General features: G+C 37.3%; 1 protein-coding gene across 24 annotated transcripts in view; it reads right to left on the bottom strand.

Annotated features, from left to right (window-relative positions):
- Window positions 1-3,172: 3,172 nt before the first annotated feature.
- The window catches only part of plekhg4 (pleckstrin homology domain containing, family G (with RhoGef domain) member 4), a 119,357-nt gene continuing 100,423 nt past the window's right edge, over window positions 3,173-22,106 (bottom strand). For 16 of the 24 annotated variants that reach the window (XM_073908649.1, XM_073908658.1, XM_073908643.1 and 13 more), the window contains 11 exons: window positions 13,923-14,836; window positions 10,869-11,118; window positions 10,003-10,092; window positions 9,192-9,416; window positions 8,932-9,102; window positions 8,242-8,422; window positions 7,289-7,405; window positions 6,304-6,552; window positions 6,033-6,229; window positions 4,272-4,319; window positions 3,173-4,104 (listed from right to left, as the gene is read on the bottom strand). In XM_073908649.1, the coding sequence (XP_073764750.1) occupies window positions 4,281-4,319; window positions 6,033-6,229; window positions 6,304-6,552; window positions 7,289-7,405; window positions 8,242-8,422; window positions 8,932-9,102; window positions 9,192-9,416; window positions 10,003-10,092; window positions 10,869-11,118; window positions 13,923-14,836 (2,433 nt within the window). In that variant the 3' untranslated portion in view covers window positions 3,173-4,104; window positions 4,272-4,280. The remainder of the gene's footprint in view (window positions 4,105-4,271; window positions 4,320-6,032; window positions 6,230-6,303; window positions 6,553-7,288; window positions 7,406-8,241; window positions 8,423-8,931; window positions 9,103-9,191; window positions 9,417-10,002; window positions 10,093-10,868; window positions 11,119-13,922; window positions 14,837-22,106) is intronic. The other 8 variants (XM_073908655.1, XM_073908653.1, XM_073908665.1 and 5 more) reach the window with 1 other exon arrangement.

The following is a 22,106-nucleotide window of genomic DNA, read 5'->3' as shown; positions in this document are numbered from 1 at the left end:
TTATTAGAAAGTGACCAAAATCCAAAGTCGAGCCAACATCTTAAACCAACATCAAACTGATGTCAAATACTGATTTATTCCAAAATACAACATCTATTAACCAAAATACAACATCTGATAGACGTCATAGTGGTAATGTCCAAACAACATCAAGCTATCATTAGATGTTGATATTTGGTTGGTTTTAGGTTGGACATTCGACATTGACTATTTACAGTATGTGCGATTTGATTGGACAGGAATTGCAGGACTGATTTTTCTAATCCTGATAGACAGGGGGGAAAAGTAGTGACTGCAGGCTGAAGGAAAGTAGTGGAGTAAAAGTACTGATACAGCACTAAAATGTACTCAAAGGAAAGTAAAAGTACACATTTTTAAAACTACTTAGAAAATTACAATTCCTAAGAAAAATACTCAATGACAGTAATTTGAGTATTTGTGATTAGTTACTTTACACCACTGCGTATCTGGATGTATATTGAGTGATTGCATGACAACCTAAATACTCAATCGGTTTTCATTTTACATACTGAGTTTTTCCCACTTCATCATAATCATCAGATTTGGCTGTAATTGAATTAAAGACTGATGGTGAAAGCATGTGCCCTAATAAAATGGCCAGTGCCCTTGTAAATGCGTTTAATTATAGTTTTTCGTTATATGTAAGTGTATTAATTAAGAGTGATCATCTGAGAATAAAGACTTTATTCTCTGTGCTGGGACAGATTGTCCAATGGAGTTAGTCTCCAAAGAAAAGCATTGAGATTAACTGACTTGCTATCTCTCCATTTGGCAGATTGACATGGAGCATGTGGAGAAGCAGGGAAATGCACCTCAGACAAGTACATCATAACCAATTAGCTTGGATGTAAAAATGACATTGTAAGCAAACCTTTTTAATACATTGAAGTTACTGTCTATACTTTATTCCTACTGTTTGAGTGAGGATTATGTATGCAGGGTTTATTAAGTGAGGATTATTTATGCATTGTGAATCCCTTATAAATGACACTTAAAAGCTGTTATATTCTTAACAGAAATTAAAGGAAAATGAACAACAGTGATTCAGCACAAAAAAAATTCAAAATACAAAAATAAGGAGGTGCAGTTGATTGAAATGAAATAATAAATCTTTGCAATCTCACATTCTGAATACCAAGTGGCAAAATACGTTTTGTGCATACAACCAAAAAAAAACAAAAAAACAACAGAAATAGCCTACAGTTAAAAATAGAGCAACAAGATAAACTGAACTCTATTTACTCTATGATGATAACTAATTTACTCTATGCCTAAAAAATAAGACGTAAAAAGGCATGTAAAATGGAATATAAACATACAAAAGTTAGCCAAATTGAGAATGAAAGTTGCTGTTGTTTGTTTATATACTCCACAAGAAACTGAGTTAACAAGGGGTTTCATTATAAGATGTCCAACATAGGATCATTCTTAAAAAACGTAGCCCTATATACATTTGTGGAGATTGCGAATTATGTAGCCAGAGGTTTCATCTTTAAAACAAACGCTACAGGGCAGTATGACGCCATTCCTTTTGGCACATACCAGCTGACCGTATACCTGCATGTGGACAGCTTTTCCGCTGTTACCAGTTTGTCTGGTAGCTCGACGTGTCTGTCGGTTGACTTGTAATGCAAAGCGGAGTCGACCACCACAACGGAGATCGAGTCAGTTAAAGAACAGTTCCAGAAAGCAGGTAAAACAAAAGCCAAAAAACTTAATAAACAAGTAAATAACAGGGTGAAAATGTGGTAAAATCTGAACATGGCAAAAATTAGGGGGCTATTCTTTTCCTGGATTGCTTTTCAAAACACTGCGGTTGGGTTTAGGGAAGTGTTGTGGATGGGTCAATAGGTGCTTTTCAAAGTCGGTAGGCCAGTCTGCCAGTGAGTTACTAAAATAGGGGTGTGTAATCAGATTGAACCTGGATTCAAGATGTCATATGTGATATACTGTACAGAAATGTCTCACATTGGAAAGAAATATTGATATATCTCTAAAACACGATATATCGCCTAGCCCTATCCAAAGGTACATTTTAGTATTTTAGCACTTATATACACCTTTGAGGTATAAATATGAACTCTGGTTACAAATGCATACCTTTCAAAAAAAAAGGTAGTGCCCCAGTGACAGCTCCTGTACCTTTATTTGAGTCTATAACAAGCTGACAGAAAGCAAGCTGATGCCTTAACAAACAAAGTGGAATCTGTGTTATCTAAGGGGCAAAAATCTCTGTGATATGTTAAGGCTTATGTGAACCCTGACTAAAACTACAAGTGTCCAGCAGTTGGTGCTACAAACCAAGCTTGTGCAGCACTGACGGAATACATGCAACTTGTGCATGTGTTTGAAAGTGTAACATTCTGTAGTTCATTTAGTTATTGTTAAGGGTCATTTGGCGAATTCAAGAAGTATAAAGAAAAATAGGCTGTTTTTTTAAAGATAAAAGTTCTTACAATACAGCACTAGCAAGGTGTACATAATAACGTAGCCACTGAGTGTAGTTTCAGTATTTACTGCAGAATCCTTAACTCAAATGTAACAATAGAAAGCATATCCAGCAAGCATTTTTTGTTTTTAAATGTCTAATAGATAAAACAAGGCTAAATTTAGGCTGTCAGTGTTAATCTAATAAACATCTAAGAATAGGCCAAAACTAGACTCGTCATCAAATAAGCAGAAATGAATGACTACACATATGAAGTCTGTCTATTTGATGACTAGTCTAGTCTTGGACTATTCTTTAGATGCCTATTAGATTTTCACTTATAACCCAAATTTAGCCTTGATTTAGCCAAGCTGTCTACGTTCAGATGTCTATTAGACGTCTATTAAACACAAAAACTGTTTGCTGGCAAACCATTCTCAAAGTGTTTTGTGAAAACCCCATTGATGCCGATGTCCTCAGGCTAAAACGGTTTGGTAATTTTAATTGAGCATTTCCCACACTGCTTGTGTTTACACTTATATCAATGCGCATGTAAACCACATACTGCTCATCCCTAAAGCCAAGTAGCGTCATTATGAACAATGAGTCTGTTTGTTAGCTCAGTTGTTGTGCAGAAATTGAATGCTAGCCCACAGGGTTTGTGAGATCTCCAATTCATGCCAATCATAAAAGATTAAAGACAATAACAGAAGCACACATCGGTTACAGGTACAAAGCAATCGGTTTTTATTACTTCTGTGTGAATTTGTTAAGATTGAAAAATAAAACACTGGAGTAGACACTCGTAACTCCAACTAGAAGTGGAACTGTTTTTATCATCTTTTGTTTGTACACTTCCAATTTGGTTTGGCAACAAAGAATGGCACTTAAGTGATTCTTGTGTTGACTGGTTAACACATGTATAAACATTACTTCCTAAAGGCTATGTCCTCAACGCACCACTGGTGCAACTATTTACAATTTACATGTTTTTTTGTTATACTTATTAATGTAAATAACAGAACTGAAATGAAAAGCTCTCCCATCTCCAAACAGGCAGCAGCAATACCCAGCAACCAGGAGCAGCAGTGCTGGGCAGAGCTGACCTGAGGTCAGTTGTAAAATCTGAATGAATACCATACTGAATGAACTGACCACAGGTCCACAGACTATGAAAACATCAGAAAGAACAGAAACTCTACAACACTGCTTAACTTCTTTAGTGTACTGATGCTCAGAAATCTAGACATGCCTAAAAACATTGGGCATTTGTTCTAAATCAAACCAGCTGAAGTCTGCAGCAAAGTGGGCAATAAACAACACAAAACAAGTGTGTGAACTGATTAATCGCAACAGTTCAGAAGTCTACTGTACACTACTACAGTATTTACAGTTAATAATACAGCTCAAAACACTACTGTATCTTAACACTTGAAGATAAATACAAGAATATTGGTTCAGTTTTATAGATCATTCGTAAATTTATATAAAAGCTATTGAAGCTAAAAGTGGCTTAAAAAGAGAAAGATAAACAGTGCTATCTGGAGTGCTCTGTGTGAGATTTACTGGCACTCAGGAGAAATAATAAATACTAGCTCTGAACTCCTCTTCAGTGTGGCAACGTCTTCTCAATCTGAAGCAGATGGCTCTTAAACCTGTAGGGCGAAGCGGGAGAGAATAACACACATTACGAACAGGTATGTTTGCTAAAGCTCAAGGATGAAGCATATATTTATATACAACATTTTCAATATGCTGAGTGAGTGTATCAGTGCACATGCACAGAGCTGTGATCATGTGATGGAGCGAAAGCCAAACTTACTGCAGCAGCTCAGACTATAGTAGAGGGTCCGATCACCTGAGCATCCCCCTGTGATGAGAAGGACATGAGCGATGGGGTTATTAAGGGTTAAAGGGGAGGCTCTGATTGGATCATCAGGTGATCAGTGTCTTCCTGAGCGAGTGCATTAGTGCCAGCATAAGCATAGGTGTTATGACATGTCTTTGCATCAGTAGCACTGATGAGTCGTTTGATGTAGCCATGAAAATGTGCTCGGGCTGCATCACATTTTGAACTATGATCGATATTGCGATATGGCTCAAAGCAGTAGTTAAATGTAGCAGGCTGAGTTAGCTTATGAGTTAGAAATAGAGGTTAAGCTGAAAGAAAATTAATGAATAAATGAACTAACTATTTTTTTCTTTGTGTAATGCTAGCACATAACTATTTTACCAGATACTAGAATAAATGCTTAACTGGGCTAATTTGATTAACTAGGCAAGTCATTAGATAACAGTGCTTTGTTCGGCAGCCGACAGAAAAAAACAATTCTTAATGGGGCTGCTTTATCTCAGCTAACTGAAAAGAAATAACTTTTAACTTTCTCCAGAATATAAAAATATTATAGTAAATACTGTAAAGCTGTTCTTGCTCTGTTAAACATTCATCGAAAAATATTTGTAAAAAAACACAAATATTTCACAGGAGAGCTAATAATTTTGCTTCCAACTGTATTTGATCATTTACAGGTCATTGCTCTATTAAGTCACTATATATTTTAACACATGTTACACTTGACCCATCAAAGTGACCGCTAATAAATGCAGTATACAATGCTATACAATATTATATTTGTGCATATACATTAGATTAGTCAGCACTGAAGCCAAATCTGGAGCTAATCTAACAAAATAACTTACAATAACGGTCCAAAAACTAGTACACCCAAATTTATGTCATAGAAAAATACTAAATACAAACTTAAAAAAGAGGGAAAAATCAAGAGAAGAAAAAAAAGGAAAAAAAAATTATATATATATATATTTATACAACAGTTCTGTCTGGTTCTCAAATCTGATTGGCTGATAGCGTTGCGATGTTCTGCAATATCAGAACTCCTACAGCCTCTTTACCCTTTGTGTATTACTCCGCCCACATACAGCCAGCAAAAAGCAGACACTACAGATCTAAAGTTTAAAAGATGCACGCTCAACTGTTTAACTGTCAGCTTATGATTTGAATCCAGAAGAAAGTAGTTCCTCATACAAAAGGGTTTTTGAGACTCTCCATTTTTGATCTTGTTTTTATATACACAATTATGCCGTCAAACTGTTGTATAAACGCAATATCACACTCGTAGCAGTGCAATATGGCTGTATATCGGCACTGGTGGGGGCACTAAGGCACTCGGCCTTATATATATATATATATATATATATATATATATATATATATATATATATATATATATATATATATATATATATATATATATGTATGTATATTAATATTTTGCTTGAATTTAATTGTTTTATCTTTCAATTTCTAAATAAGTTTGGTGACTAAAATATTATTTTAATAAATATATAACTGTTTAATAAATCTGTTTTGTTTACCTGCACCAAAAATCATTTCCCATATTCACTGAGAAATCGATCAAAATCTTAATTTTCAAAATGTGGTGTACTCTATTATGCTGAGCACTGTATATTGCAGGAAAACAGAATATCACAATGTCAGCATTTTCTAATATTGTGCAGCCCTGAACACATGTAAAACCAAGTAAACACGAGCAATACTAACCGCTGAGATATACTGGCTGTTAAAGCAGGGCTTCTCCTGCGTGGGAGAGGTGATGGAGGAATAACACGAGGAGTCACAAGGTGAGCTGGGCTCCTCAGACAAAGCCTCAGGAAGGTGACTGGACACACAGCCGCTGTCTGATCCGCTAGAGCCACTGCCAGACAGACAGTGAGACGACGAACCCGAACTCTCTGTAGCTACAAACACAAATCAAATTTCAGTGTCACATCTGAGAACATGCATGTTCCAATCCACATGTTAGGACACTTACTCATAGAGGGCTGACTACTGGTCTCATGCTCCAGCTCGTCCTCCTCGATGCAGGGGCCAATCAGAGGTCTCTCCCCCGCCAACAGACTTTGGCTGCTGTACATGTGCAGATTCAAGGGCCCCAGCAGGGTGGATGAGGAAGGACCGCCAGACACCGGGGTCCCGCTGACGGGGGTGTTTACTGCAGCTCTTTTGAATGGGTTTGAGTGGTCAAACAGAGAAACAGCAATGGAGGCTCTCGTTCTAGCTCCTGTAACAGAAGAAAGAGCACACATACTGTACACTTAACACACAAATACACTTTATTGAACATGTACACAATGACATCACCAATATATTATATAACCGCAAGTTAACTATATGTATATATATAATTAATTTACCTGTTAAAGGCTATTAGTTAGTAGCTAATCAGGTAAAGTAATTATTATCTAATAAAGTTATAGTAACTAAAAAACTTAATCTTTCTGATTTTGATAGTAATTCAATAATGTGCTCCTTTAATAAAGCTGGTCCCACTTTATATTAAGTGGCCTTAACTAATATGTACTTACATAGGAACTAATAATTTGTTACAATGTATTTGTTGTGTAAATACATGTATTTACTGTGTACTTATGCTTGATTAAATACATGTATGTAAATACACCTGTAATTAACTTTTGTAATTACATTTGTAAATACACTGTTGACCATCCCTTACACCTTAACCCCCCCTAAACCTACCCATGCCACCAAACCTGTCCATAACCCAACCTCTATCCTAACTCAAAAGCACCATAAGGGTTCTCAAATACATTATGAACACAGTAAGTACATTGTATTTATTTTTTTGATATACGTACATAGTAGTTAAGGACACTTAATATAAAGTGGGACCATAAAGCTTATTTTTCTGATTATTTTAAAGTAAAAATAGTATTCTGGTTATGAATGGACATGAAGTTAAATCAATATGATATGGTTGTCATGTTAAACAGACTTACCTCTGCCCTTCATAATGTAGTCGATGGCTCTGTCGTTGATTGCAGCATCACTGGGTTTAATGTCCAGGAAGGGTTTATTGCCCACACCCATTGAGACCATCTCCTGCATTCGAATTTCTGCAGAAAGATATGTAGCAAAATATATATAGTTGTATATAAACAGGCGACAAAGAATCCCATTATAGCAAGTGGCGGGATTTCACCTTAAGGGTGATTTCCATCTGTCACAAAACAAGCAAAGAAAACAATCCGGTTTGTAGTGACTACTGCACAAAATCATATTTTCGGAGATGACAGATGAAGGCAAGACACTACCTGCATGCGAAAAAAAGTTTGCTCAGTAGTGTGAAGGTTTTTTTGCCTTCTGTAAAAAGATGGAAAGCTGAACACTCCGGTCTGTTTAAACGGTTTAACTTTATTTGATCAAAGTTCCTCCTCCCAAACTCTGCACATTTTTAATATGAGTGTGATTCATAGTCAAAAAAAAGGCTCTGACTAATAGTAATACTGATTTCAAAATGATCATAGAAAATGTTGAGACGCTCATTATCATAAATTATTTTTGACATGATAATCGTGTGGTAAAAATCATTACAATCCAAACTTCAGAATAAACACAGAAAGATTATAATTAAGATGTGAAACAAGAATTACAAGATGAAAAGATTAATTATGTCTAAATACAGGTTGAGAGCTGCCTCAGATTTGCCTTTTTTTTTCCTCACACTCAAAATATCAAACTGCAGAAACTCAATACTTCTAAAACTCAAATCTGCCTGAGGTCTTCACAGACAAACTGCTGAAAAACACAAGTCTTCATATATGCTCAGATGTTATGTGACAGGACATATTATCTGCAATTATGCTTTCATTCTGATTTGTTCCTTCCAGCAAAACAAAGCAAATTCAATGAATTTCTTCAAGCTCAAGCGCTTCTTTTCTTTCTTTCTCACCTTTGTTTCGCGTGGCCTGCTGCCACAGTATTCGTGCGATGTCGCAAGTCCAGGCATGTTTGATGTCAGCAGTGCTGGACTGGAGAATGTAGGTCTGGTTCTTTGAAGTTCTCCTCCGAAACCAAATTTCAAACCTCAGACTGTTCTCACCTGACGTCTCTGTCATACCCACATCAGCCGTCTAAACAGACAATCAGAGCTATTATATTCGCATATACACCAAACTGTGAGGACATATGACTACTGTATAAGTTGCACCATGTCAAGTTGCAGGATGTCAAAATAGTGTTGAGGAGAAAAAAAATCATACGTTGGTGTGCTATACTCGTGGCATTTTATGTGACGTTTCAAACTGAAATTATGTAAAATATGCTATAGGTAGCCCTAAATAAATTTAAATACTCCCCTCAAATCCTTCTCAAGTATTTACAACAGAAAAAAACTATAAATACGCCACTGTAAATATACTGACATTAACTGAAAATAACTATTATAAACATTAAACGTAAACAAACTATTTTAAAGCAAAACACTAATCTTAAAAGCACAAGGCATCTCATTGTTATGGTTTGCAGGCGACCAAAATAAAGCTTAAAGCTAAATTCTTAAAAATAAATATAATGCAACTCAACATGCATGCAACCAAGCGCACTTGTTGTTTCTGTGAACACATGTCCTTTAGGTGCTCACCTTAAAAGAATGCTTGTATATGTAAACATCTAGTCCACCCTCGATGCGCTTGGGTTTGCTAAAGAGCACTAGGTCCTCAAACAGGAACACGTGTCTCTGGCACTTCTTTCTGCCATATGAAATCGTGAACTCATCTTGACGAACCAACTGTCCTTGCTCTTTCAGGTTCACCTGAAAGTGTTTGAAAAAGACAACATGAGCAGAGTAGAAGATTTTTTTTAAGTCAGGAGGAGAGTTGCTGTAGCTGGAGACAAACTTACATCACAATCTCTGATAGCGTCCATGGCGAGTAGATCATTGCCATGGCGGAGCTGAAACTTGACCATCTCTGCTGCGGCTCGCAGGTATGTAAGTTCCTGCTCCTGGACCTCGCTCACTTCTTTGATCAGGTCTTTCAGCAGAAGAGCGTATTTACTCATGCGCTGGATGGGCTTCAGCAGGTACGATGCCAGGTCCATCTTATCTCCCAGCTCCATCTGCTTATGCTGGAATAAGAGAGTTGCTGATGATCTTGCAATTTGCACACGAGTCTAAACTTTAAACCAGGATTAAAGGCCTCAATATATTCTTTGTCTTTCTTAGCTTATTTTTTTTCTCACTCAGGGGTAAGAACAGTTTAAAATAGCTGAAGAATTGCATACTATTTTCGAATATACTCGTACACCTGTTGCAAAAGTGCCATTGACCAATACTATCTAGATCAGGGGTGCTCAATCCTGTTCCTGGAGATCTACCTTCCGGCAGATTTTAGTTGCTACCCATATCAAACACTCCTGCCTGTAATTATCAAGTGGTGTTCAGGTCCTAATTAATTGGTTCAGGTGTGTATGATATGGGTAGCAACTGAAATCTGCAGGAAGGTAGATCTCCAGGAACAGGATTGAGCACCCCTGATCTAGAATATGAAGTTTCGAGCGTTCCATCCAAAAACTTTTTTTTAGCATGCTTTCAATAAAAATTCCACCATATCTTTAATATAGCTTAAAGTGTGAGTGATGTGAAGTTTGCTTCTAAAAGAACTAAAAGCTTCTGATATGCGGTCTACAGTAGGGTCTGGATCTAGTTACTCACCTTGAAGAAGTTGTTTCCATGGCTGGCCAGGAGTGTGTCTGATTTTGGCTTGTTCTTGCTGTATAATGCATAGAGGCTAAACTGGTCTTGCTGTATGTTTATATGGGGGAAAAAGAAAAAAAAGCAATATTTTAAATGTTATCTTACACATTTCCGATTTCATGTTTTGAAGAATCACTTTTCTTGTTGTAGCGGAAATTAAAGGAGGGAAGATTTTCCCCAAATCATTTCCAGGTTGATTTTTGTTTGGAAAAGCTTTTTTGTGGTCGGGTGAATGGTTTTATAATGACTTTCAGGTTCATAGAGTGTGTCATAATTTTAGTGCAGATTTTGCTACGCCAAAAACATGTCAAAAGTGATTTCAGCCAAGTTCACACGCTGCTGTAGACCGAATGGTCTGCTCGTCTTCTACCTCTCTCTTGTCTGTGAATCCTTGCCCTCATTAAGCAGAGCTCTTAAGGTGAGCCAGCACTATGAGTTGACCACAACTGTTAGGAAAATAGTCTGGTGGCCTTTCACTAATTTAAAGAGGCCTGAATCAGCTAATTTCTCAGTTTCATAGAGGATAAAAGGAGAGAAAGTGAACTCAGAGAGAGCACATTTCTGGATTACATTTGACTTGTGCTAGGTCAAAAATGAGTCAGTCAAGAACTGGGAACAGACAAACATTGACAAATTAAGCTTCTTTGTTTCATTTCCAATAAAAATGTGATTCAATCTCTGATGTTTAATTCAGGACTAATGCTTACTACATATGAAAATAGTAAAAAGGTTAAGAAGAAATCCGAATTATTATGAAACTAAACTGACTAAACTGAAGTCAAACAGTTGAACAAGAAGTTGTGAGAATGAAGGAAGTCTCTTACATGTCGTAGGAAACAGTGGCTGACGCGTAGAGGATGATTACAGCAGCTCTCCAGCTCTTTAAGGAAATACTGACTATGAAAGTCCACCAGCTTCTCCAGATTTCCAAATATGACGCTCCGCTTTCCCCGCAGATCCTGCGGCAGGTCAGCGCGCTCCATCTCAGGGAAATAGTTGTCAATGATATACCGCAGGGAACGCACATATTCCCGCTCCGTTGTCACCATCTCATCTACAATGTGTCGTAACTTGCTGTAAAACAAATAAGAGAGAGAACAGTTAGAATACTTTGAAATTTACCATTTTAAAAGAGATAAAACCTTTGTAAATCTGCTTTGTATTGATGGATTTGCTCTTCAGTGTTTGGATTTTCAGCAATGAAAATTAAACCACACTGAACTGAAGTAAACTGAACGTTAACTTCAAAACTGTACTGACAAAGTTTCAGTTTACTAGAACTTCTATTTTAAGCTGCGTTGACAATCTACATTGTAAAAGCGCAAAAGAGATGAAGAAGAACTCAATTAAAGAAAATCTTTTTTTATTATTTACACTTACTTGGATTGCTGTCATTAAATGTACAGAAGCTGAATTTTAAACTCATAATGTTTTTTTAAGAGATACTGGCTGTGTGGCCATGTAAACAAGTGTATTTTAACTTGCTTAGTACTTGTTGTATATGTGTACACTGACAATGAAATAGTTCACTGAAAACAAAATTAGCATATTAAAATATTTTATTTTGACACTGAAGCCTAAAGTATTTGTTATTGGCAATATTAAATCTCACTGCTTTTATTTTACTTTTGAAAAAACTTTAAATGCAGTCTGCTTTGCATTTTTCTTTCAAAAATATGCTAAAACATTTGTAAAAAGTGTGTGAAAGGATTGTTTGGCTTAACAGCTTTTCTGGTTTTGTAACAATAAAAAACAGGTGTTTTCTCACAGTTTTAAAACATGTTTATCTCTTGATTTACAATGACCAGATCTTTATGACCGCAAGGCGTCTCTCCACTGCCAACCTTCACAACCTAATGACAGCAAACCTGAACAGTCGCTGTTTTCCTGCTTGCAGCCTCTTTGCCTTCTCACAACTCAGCTGAACTTGCTGTGTGTGTATCCACAAAACAAGGCGATGGTTTAGTGTTTACATTAATCTCAAACTAGATTGTTATCAGAATGCATTAAATGTTTGTAATAGCTGGACCACACAGAGCTGAACAGATTGTTTTGAGTTATTTTGCTCTGAAAAACTGTATCAACATCACCTCTGCACTGCAATGTTGGAGAACCTGGGGAATGTGTTTTGACAGGAAGACACACAGATGTAAAGACCTCTTTCAGATGTCTATATAATCGGCTAACTTCATCCATCTTTTCTGTGTGAAGGACCAGAACACAAACACGTTCCCCACCACTTCAAAGCCCAGAGGACCAGCGCCCACCTGGGAAAGTGATCTGTGTTTCAGGCTCTTTCTCAAGGGGGGTTAAGGGGCGAGCAGAGGGACCCACAGCTGGAAAAGACATCCATGGAGACTTAGAAGATTATGGGGCTCTGACAGTCTAATATTAGACAAATTGAGTTTTTTCATGCACACGCGATGCACATGATAATGTTGAAAGTTACAAGATTCATGTATGCCTTTTTATATGGGGAAAGATGTTTTTTTCAAATCAAGGATGTCTGTGTCAGTTACATTTTAACACAAACCCAGGAATATACAGGGGGGGGGTTGATGCCCAGGGCGAACAAAAATGTAAAGTGCCTTGTTTCCTAAAAAAATCAATGAATATATTTTGGGAATCAATTTCCAGTTTATTTTTGTATTTATCCAGCCAATGCAAGCTAAAACTGCTAAAATGTCTTCTATTGTGTTTAAATCGAGAGAAATGGGTTCAGGTTGGAAACAACAAATGGACCAATGTTCAATTATAAAAAGCCATATATATATATATATATATATATATATATATATATATATATATATATATATATATATATGTGTGTGTGTGTATGTAAAATGTGAAAAAAATCAGATTTTATGTTTTAAAGTCAATCATAGCAATATTACAAAATGCAGTTCTTGATTTTTAAACCTGAAGGCAAATATTTACGAACGAATTGAAAACAAAGGAAAAAAAACTGTATAAATAAAACTATATTTTTATAATTAATGCTATATATAAAATAAAATAGGTGGCACGGTGGCTCAGTGGTTAGCACTGTTGTCTCACAGCTAAATAGGTCACTGTCTCAAGTCTCTGCTGGACCAGTTGGCATTTCTGTGTGGAGTTTGCATGTTCTCTTTGTGTTTGTGAGGATTTCCTCTGGGTGCTTAGGTTTCCCCCACAGTCCTAAGACATGCACTATAGGTGAATTTATGTAAAAAAATTGGCTGTAGTGCATAAGTGTGTGTGTGTGTGTGTGTGTGTGTGTGTGTGTGTGTGTGTGTGTGTGTGAGTGAATATAAAAGTGCATCAGTGTTTCTCAGTGCTGGGTTGTGGCTGGAAGGGCGTCTGCGGTGTAAAACATATGCTGGAATAGTTTTCGGTTCATTCCACTGTGGAGACCGCTGATAAATAAGGTACTAAGCCAAAGGAAAAATAAATGAAATGAATAATAATCCTATTATATATAATTGTATAGTATTTGCATAATTCTTTATTATGTTATCTATATGTAACTATTTATTTGCAGTTGGAAAAAGGTAAAGGAGTCCTTAAGAGGTCTAGTTCCCTGAATTTGTATATCCGTGTCCCGCAGACCCTCTAACAGCCTCTGGGGTCATGTTAAAAAACTCTTGAATGTGTTCTTGAGTTAAAATATAACTCTATGTGTTTCTGGCAGCACAGCTACTCACATTCTGCATTAACAGACTGGTAATGCATTCCTACCCATGTGCGAGTGTGTGTGTGCTTTGTGACAGCTTCACACAGTGGTAGATATATAGTAAAGGTCCGAGACGATGGCAAGCGGACCTCCCTGGTTGATTGTGTTTAGTTTACAGCTAGTGAGTGTGGGTTAGTAGTTGTATGTGTGCACTGAGTGTACCCACCTGCCCTTGCTGCGTGTTTCTGGAGCAGGACTCCCGCTGCGGTGTGCATCAATTGAAGACCATCCATGGATGGGTGGTAGTCGTGGACTGTACGGCCTATCAATCACTTCAGTGCTGCTCACCTCCAGACCCTTAATGAACACCCCTGTGTTTCCTCTGCGTGCAGGCTCACTCAAAGTCCTCTGACAGGTCCCGTACCGTGACACAGGCTCACTGCCAGCTGTATCGAAGCTCTGGGTCTTCCGCAAAACCCTGCGGTTTGTTTGAACAGAAGTGCCGCTTGGGCTTGTGCACGCTAGCCCCTCTGCATGTGGGCTCTGAGGAGACTCATCTGTGGAGATGCTACGTGTTAGCCTGTGGGACCTGACAGGGGTGCTGTGGGGGATTCTGTGCTCAATGCTGTATGGACTTCCTGTTGGAGTTCGGACAGTGTCACGGGCATCCAGACGAATGCCTGAAGGGCTACTGGGAGTTGAGGATGTGCTAGAATGTGAGGAAAGTCTATCTCGACCCCAGGCTCCGCCGAACGCTTTCCGACATGAGAAGGAGATGCTACTGCTACGCTCTTGGTGTTTAGTGCTAACATCTGAGTTACGACGAGAAGAGTCACTCCTTACTGACTTGGAGTCGCTGTCACGGCGGGAACGCAGGGCCATCTCCAGCTTCTTTTCAAACATCTGCTTGGTCTCCTGACACTTGGACCAGGCAAACTTCCACTGCTTGAGGCCCTGTTCGCTTTTCAGTTCCCCAGCGAGGTCCTTCATCTCCTGGAAGTGTGCATCAGGGATCGGGGGGTGCTGACTGCGGTAAGTCTCCAAACACGTGATCACGCTCTGACACTTTTCAGACATGCCACAATCCTCCATACTGACACACGCCAAATGACGCATGCCCTCTAGAGCCCATTCATATGCCTGGAAAACAGAGGAACAAAAAGTTATGAGGAAAAAGTAACATTAAATCTAAATTTCAATGTTTTATACTATTGTAGCATTGTTTATATTTTGCTTTCATTTTTGCTCTTTTTTTTAGAAGCTTTACATAGTTTTAGTCACTCTTTTGCAAAATAAAATAAAAATAAATAAAATAATGAGACTTTTGATTTAAAGTATATTTTTGTCCAGTCTGTTTTAAAAAAGTAATACTTTCCAAAGAAACATGTGTAAAAATAAATGTATGTAACATCCATAATTTCAGTCATTTGAGTAACCCCAAAAACATATTTTCATTCATGTATTCTGAATGAAAACTGCTGCATTTAAAAGAAGAAACAGGACATGGAGGATGAATGAAATACTTCACAATAATATGTTTTATTTTAATTCACATAGTCATAAATGAAAAGAGTATAAAAGAGACTTTTTTATGGAAAACAACTACAAAAGCAGCGTGAATGAGGGAAGGATAGAGTGAGAATCCTTCCAGCACCTCATTCATATGAAATAAATAGGTTTTTAGCCAAGGATCTGGGAGGTCTGGGTAATCAGTCTTTAACATGCAGCTCAGCCGCAGGAGGGCCTATAGTTTCAACTATGTGTGACAGCACTGTCCCACAAAGACAAATGCCAATGGCTTTACTAGCTGTCATTTTATTTAAAAGAAAATCTGAAGGCCTCTTCTCACACTCCAAGAGGCTGTTAGTACATCAACTGAGCAGCACTTTCATTTTTAGCACTTTTTCATCAGCATCCTGGTGGGCAGGTTTCTATAGCGAGCACTCCTGAGGATACAAGAGCTTTAGGTGCTGGAAAATGAGGGGTTAAACTTCTGAAGGGATTAATACTGTTCAAACACAATCCCCTTCTACCTCAAACACACACACACATGCACACTCTCTTCAGTACTGGCTGCAAACACAGGCTTGTGTTTAGACATTCTTGAGAAAGGAGCAAAACTCCCCCTCTTCTCTCTCTTTCTGCGCACACACAACATCTCCATGTCCTTGCTGCGATATGACATGGTGGCACTGCTGGCTCCTCAAGTCTCTCTCTCTCAGGTTAGGGTGACACAAAGGCCACATGCCAGCATTTTGCGCCTTCAGCACCCAGATACTGAAGTCTCTCACAAGAGCAGGGGTTAGAGGTTAGTTGCCCACGCTAACAATACAAACGGCCAAGAAGTCACTGAACTGATAGAGGAAAGAGGCACAAACACAGAAGACACATAAAGAAGCAAATGTGGCATAATTGATGAGTGAGAACCAAATGGTGACAATGAATTTGAAGACCCCTGTTAATAGAGATGCAAACATGTGCACATATTTTGCATGGTTTAGGTTCTTTAAAAGTGCTACAGAAAAATATTAAAATTGCAACATAGTAGAAGTAAAATTGCAACTGTTTTGAATAAATTTTTTATATACTACTGTGGCTCAGTTTACTAATTGTTAATCAGATGGAGGCAGATCTGAATGCAAGCTTGCATGTTTAACTAAATAAACCTAAAAGACTAAAGCTGTGTCCAAATGGCACTCTATACACTATGAACTTATTCACTTACACACTCAACAGCAAAGTATATGTATGTTGTATCATCCCAAATGGAACGCTAATGTGTTGTTTTACTAAGCGGAAATTCAAACTGTTTCCAAGATGACGTTTAAAAAAATGACCAAACTACCAAATTATTCTTGCCATGAGTATAAATGCATTCACCATCGGGAGGCGGTATAATCACTCTCGTAGGAGAATACTGATTCCACAATCCGAAATAAATAAAGTAATCTAACATGTGCGCCTGAGAGCTCTGCCCAGTCCATCATTCCACACTTGATTTTATCGGCTGAATAAGTGCATTATTAAGGTAATTGAAGAGCACTTATTATTTTTAGAGTTTTTAGTATGAACGCACTACTTACACTATTTATACTACAAAATGGCGTAGAATAGTGCATAAGTATGCAATCTGGGACGCACCTTAAATGACTGGAGAAGTCCAGCATTGTTCTCTAGATAGAAGTCTGTTGTTCTACCAGAACATTATTTTGATTACAAATTGGGGGGAAATTATGGATGAATTGATCATGATAAGATCAGTATTGTGCATTTAGAAAATAAGCATGGTGAATTTCCATTTCATGCTAATTTTGTTTAAAACCACTTTAAAAGGTTGTTATGCCACAGCATTGTTAACATAAAATACTATGCAGAAATATTATATATTATATATGCAGAAACTATTGTGTCAAAATAAAGATAGAATAATTTAAATTAATTTTATGAATGTCATTAAAAGAGTTACAAACTATATTATGCTCTGTAACAAACCACACACACAAAAAAGCTTAATTAAACCAGTGTACATTGATAATAGTTTGGCTTGCATTACAGTCATTTACTCCAGAAATCCTCCAGAAGACCTGTTAATTTCCCATTACTACCCTGTGCTGCTAAACTCCTGATGTGTGAAACAGGCACGGGAAACACAAACAGATATAAAGCGCTCTGTTCCTGCAGTAAAACAGCAGCAACAGTTTGCAGTGATAAAATCCACTATGGGTTCAGCTGAAGACCTGGGGTCAGATCAGCTCACAAAACTGCCCCCCTTGGTGGAAAAACAAAATGGAAAAAAGCCCTGTGCTTACCCTTTACTGAAATAAAGCGGACACTTTGATCTACAGCCCAATATAGTTCCTCACTCAATCTGATGATGCCCATAATACTGTGGGCAGGGGATGACATCATCGTTTGGTTGGTTAGCGTTCATGGCTCTTTGAAGTGTGAATTGTGTGTGCGTGTGGTGGGGCTCTGGTTGGTGAGAGGAGAATTAGTTTGCCTGAGGGAGGCACCTCTAAAGGCCCCACTATTCAACCATGCACAAAGAGCGAGAGAGAAACACAGAGAAATGGAGAGAGAGAGTGTTAGATGTGCTAAAACAGAGCAGTGGGAGTTAGACAGATCTAGTGTTGGATTGGGCTTTTGTACACTCCCATAAATGAATCTCTCAGCAGTCTAAGTGGGTCAAGAGGAGCGTTTTAAACTTGAAAGAAATAATCTTTTATTATTTCCTCTCAAAGAAAAACCCTGAAAGGAGGAAAGGTTTTCATGACATCAGCCAGTCTCTGATCTCATGTCTAAGCCACGCCAGGAATGTGGATTTCTCCTGACAGGATAGCATGTGTCAAAATATGGCTGCAGCAATACACATACACACTTTTTAGAAGGCACAGGCTTAAATTCTCCTGAAAGTTATTTCTCTGTTACTCACCAAGCCACAGGCAAGGCCATTTTGTCCCCAACACAAGACCCTGGCATGCTTGCCTGTCTTTTCATTAGAGCTGAAATGACCCGTTCTCTTTGAGCAGATGAAAAAAGGAGGAATGGTAAAATGATGAAAAATGTAAGAAGAATAGGCTGTGGGACCTCCTGAACTAAAAAGCAGGATTTGGATGAGTGATTCCCGAAAAAGAGGATGAACAGGAAAAGAGGGAAACAATTATAGAGGAAAAGAAAATCAGGAAAAGGCTGATTTGCTATAGACAGCAAAGAAAGAGAGGGGAAAGACTTTTTTTAATGAAGACACCCTGCAGTGTGTAGGAAGAAGGGCTTGACATTACCTTATTTGCTCACCAGACAATGTGGCTAGAAGTTTTTTCCACAAGTTTTTTTCACTGGCTACACTTCAGTTGTTGGAAAATTATGCTTTATAATTAATTTGACTGATCATTAAAGTGAATGAATTTCTGTCTCACTTTGAGAGCTACTACATGGGGTCCAATATACTGATAGACATGCTTTATATTTCTTATTTCTTTCTCAAGTTTTAGTGTGTGCTTCTTGCACATCAGTGGTTAAAAATCAAATGCAAAGATGCAGTTGTTGGTTCAACATAGAAATTAATCCACAGGTACTTCCATATGGGCTAGCTATGATTAACTACATCTCTAAATAAACCCATCAAAGATGTTAATGATGATAGGAAAACCAACTGCACCACTATCACAAAAATGCAGTCTCATATTAGCAGCAGTGCATAATATAATATAATATAATATAATATAATATAATATAATATAATATAATAATATAAAATAATAAAAAAACTAAATAAAAACTAAATTAAACTACATAAAAGTTTTCAAATATTAAATTTTTTTACAATTAAAGACATATTTATAACAGCTGTCATTTGTAATGAATGTTTTTTTTTCTTTCAACGATCACCATATGCAATCTAAAGGAATGCAAATAATAGGAAAAGAATAGTTAAGGAGGATGAAGAGGGATGTAGAGCACAAGACAGACAGCACCTGTATGATAACTAGCCCCTTGTGATATTGACTAATTCAATCTAATTATGGTTTACAACGCACAATACCGGTGCATTAAACTCCCCAAACCTAAAACTCACAGGTCATTTATCTTCAACCGATCAATTAATGTGTGATGCTGCTGTATGATTGATGAGGTAAGCTTCAGCAGTGTGCAAGATTTAGTTCTGTTTAGTTCTTTTGTTATGCGTATCAGTAGTGACGCATGCAAGTATGCACGTGTCCACTGCTGGGGGGAACGTCTCTGTGTTTCCTATAAAGCTTCATGAATGTCAAAGCCCTAGGAATCAGGCTCAAGAAAGAAGAGTTCAGCAAAGGCATGCACGCATAGAGAAAAAGAGGAGGGAACACGCAGCCTGTGACAGATGCGATTGCGGTCGCTCTCTCGGGTTTAATATGTAGAGCGCGCTGAGAGACAAACGTGTTTCATATGTAGAATTATGTGAAGCACACACACCAGCTGCTCCAAAACAAAAAACAACTCTTCCTGCACATTTAGAATCACTCAGTTTTCATTTCCTACATACTCAATGGACTCTATTTTAACGATCTAAGTGCAAAGCGTAATGCGCAAAATCATTAAGTGCCTGTCACAATTCACTTTTGCAATTTTTTTTCTTTTTCTTCTTTTAAATTAAATTAGAATATGGAGAAAGGAACATAAATTGGGATCATACAAATATAGTCAGGTAGGTGCGTGTGTGTGTGTGTGTACATAAAGGACAATAACAATCAATAAATGAAGCAAGTATCACAGATAACAAGTAACAACAAGTAAGGAGTAACAACAATGCTTAGTAATGTATAATAGTAATAATGACAGTAAAAAGAAAGAAAGAACAACAGTAATAATAACTGACAATAATAATAAATCACAAGTACTACAACAATTACTACTACAGAAAGTTACTAATATTACAACTAATTCTGCTTCTACTACAGCCACTACCACGACTATTACTACTACAATGTCTACTAATACTGATACTACTACAACAACGACTACCACTACTGATACTACTACAGCATCTGCTACAGCGTCTACTACTACTGCTACTACTACTACCGCAATCACTGCTACTACAACATCTACATCAACAACATCTACTACTGTTACTACTACACCAACAACGACTACTACTACTACTGCAACAACGACACCTTTACTACTTCTGCTACCACTATACTGTACCAACGACATGAACTACTACAACTACTACTTCAATAACCACAACTACACTTTTGCTATTTTAAGGACAGAAAAATCCGCTCTGCGCCATGGCGCATGGTCTAACAGTTGAGCACATTTTTTAAATGAGTTATAAGTGTGTTTTGAGAATAATCCAATCAGTCTTATCTCCTTTTCCTTTTAAGAGTCAGTTGCATAGCTCTGTGCTGGACTTTAGACCTCCTATAAGCTGGTCGATTGAACGGACAATTTTAGTTCCTCAAAATAGCAATGCGCCAATGGTCTTTTTCAGACCAGAACGTCTATGGGCGCACATATGAGCGCAAACGCATTTGCTATTTAAACAGCGTGCTGCATACATCAAAATGACTCCTGCGCCAAGCTGAAACTAGCAAACAACAATTGCGGTGCGCCTTGCGCCGGGTGTTTGATAGGACCCTCTGATTCAACTGTAGTGGGCTATATGCTCAGTTAGTGTTTTCAGCCAACAATAAAATGTAAAGGTGAGTATTTTCAATGTCACAAGGTTTCTTTTAAAGCATTGATATTGTAATGTAATTAAAATACAATCAATTAAATAGACATAAGCATTCATTTAATTGTTTAAGTGTAAAATGAGATAAAAGACTGAAAACACTAGCGCCATCAGTCGCAGCAGGCTAGTGCAGAAATTTAATTGAAAATCCTGTGGTAAGATAAATTTCCATCATTTTCATCAATTTTAAAGACATGATGAGGAAAAATTACATTTAATGCAGTGCTTTGTATCTGGTCTGAAACCCACTTTATATCGTATATCTATCAAATCAGATCGTGGTGATTTTTTAATGGCATGCTTAGACTGGCAGACTAAAAATTAAAAGTCTGTGTGCACATTCCCCATTCAGATGCAGGAAAAAAAATCCTAATAATGCAGATGCTGTTGTAGTGCCACATAAGCTTTGATTCTTCAAAAAGGCATGAGAAGTGTGTCAATATAAAACAGATGTAAAACTGATTTTTTTTGCTCTATGGAGCGCAGGGTCTGTTTCTGATATAGTATGGTTGGCTGGCTTTATTGGGGGTAATGACTGTTTGTGAAGGGGAGCTGAGAGGACTGAGGAACTATTTTTTTTGTTTGCCCTCCCTGGCCTGGTTGGCAGCATGTGCACGTGAAGACTATAAAGTTGCCACTGTCTGCCCATTAGTCCAATTTTATGAGTCAAACAGGAAATAATTCTACTTTGCAGGAGAGCAAGTCTAGCCTGGGCTTTCTGAACACATATGTGAGGCCGTTCTTGGCTCAACAAGAAGCTGGTTTTTAAATATCATCTATATTTATATTTTAAAATGATCTAAACGAAAGCAGAAATACTACACAACACCGGTTGCAAGTTGTTTTAAAGCAGTGGAGACAGGTTTTCCTATTTAGCTTGTTCAATTCAATCAAAATTTTAGTTCAGGTTTTAGAAAAAAAAAATTGTGTTTAACACTTTTGTATATTTATCAAGTTATTAATCAAGTTTTTCTTTTTTTATTCAAGTTAAAGTACATAAACATGATAAATATGTGGTTAACAACGTGACATAAAATACAGTTAAGCCATTTATATACACTTTATATCAGTTAATGTTTATTTTAAACAGCCAAAACAGGATTTGGTCTTTTGGTTTTATTTAACTGCAATAAACCACCATTTTTAAGGTTTATAATAGATAACTAATGATATTTTATCCATATGAATACC

Source organism: Danio rerio, chromosome 7, assembly GCF_049306965.1.
Source record: "Danio rerio strain Tuebingen ecotype United States chromosome 7, GRCz12tu, whole genome shotgun sequence".
In the NCBI taxonomy this organism is placed as follows: Eukaryota; Metazoa; Chordata; class Actinopteri; order Cypriniformes; family Danionidae; genus Danio; species Danio rerio.
This window is presented reverse-complemented; position numbering and strand designations above follow the sequence as displayed.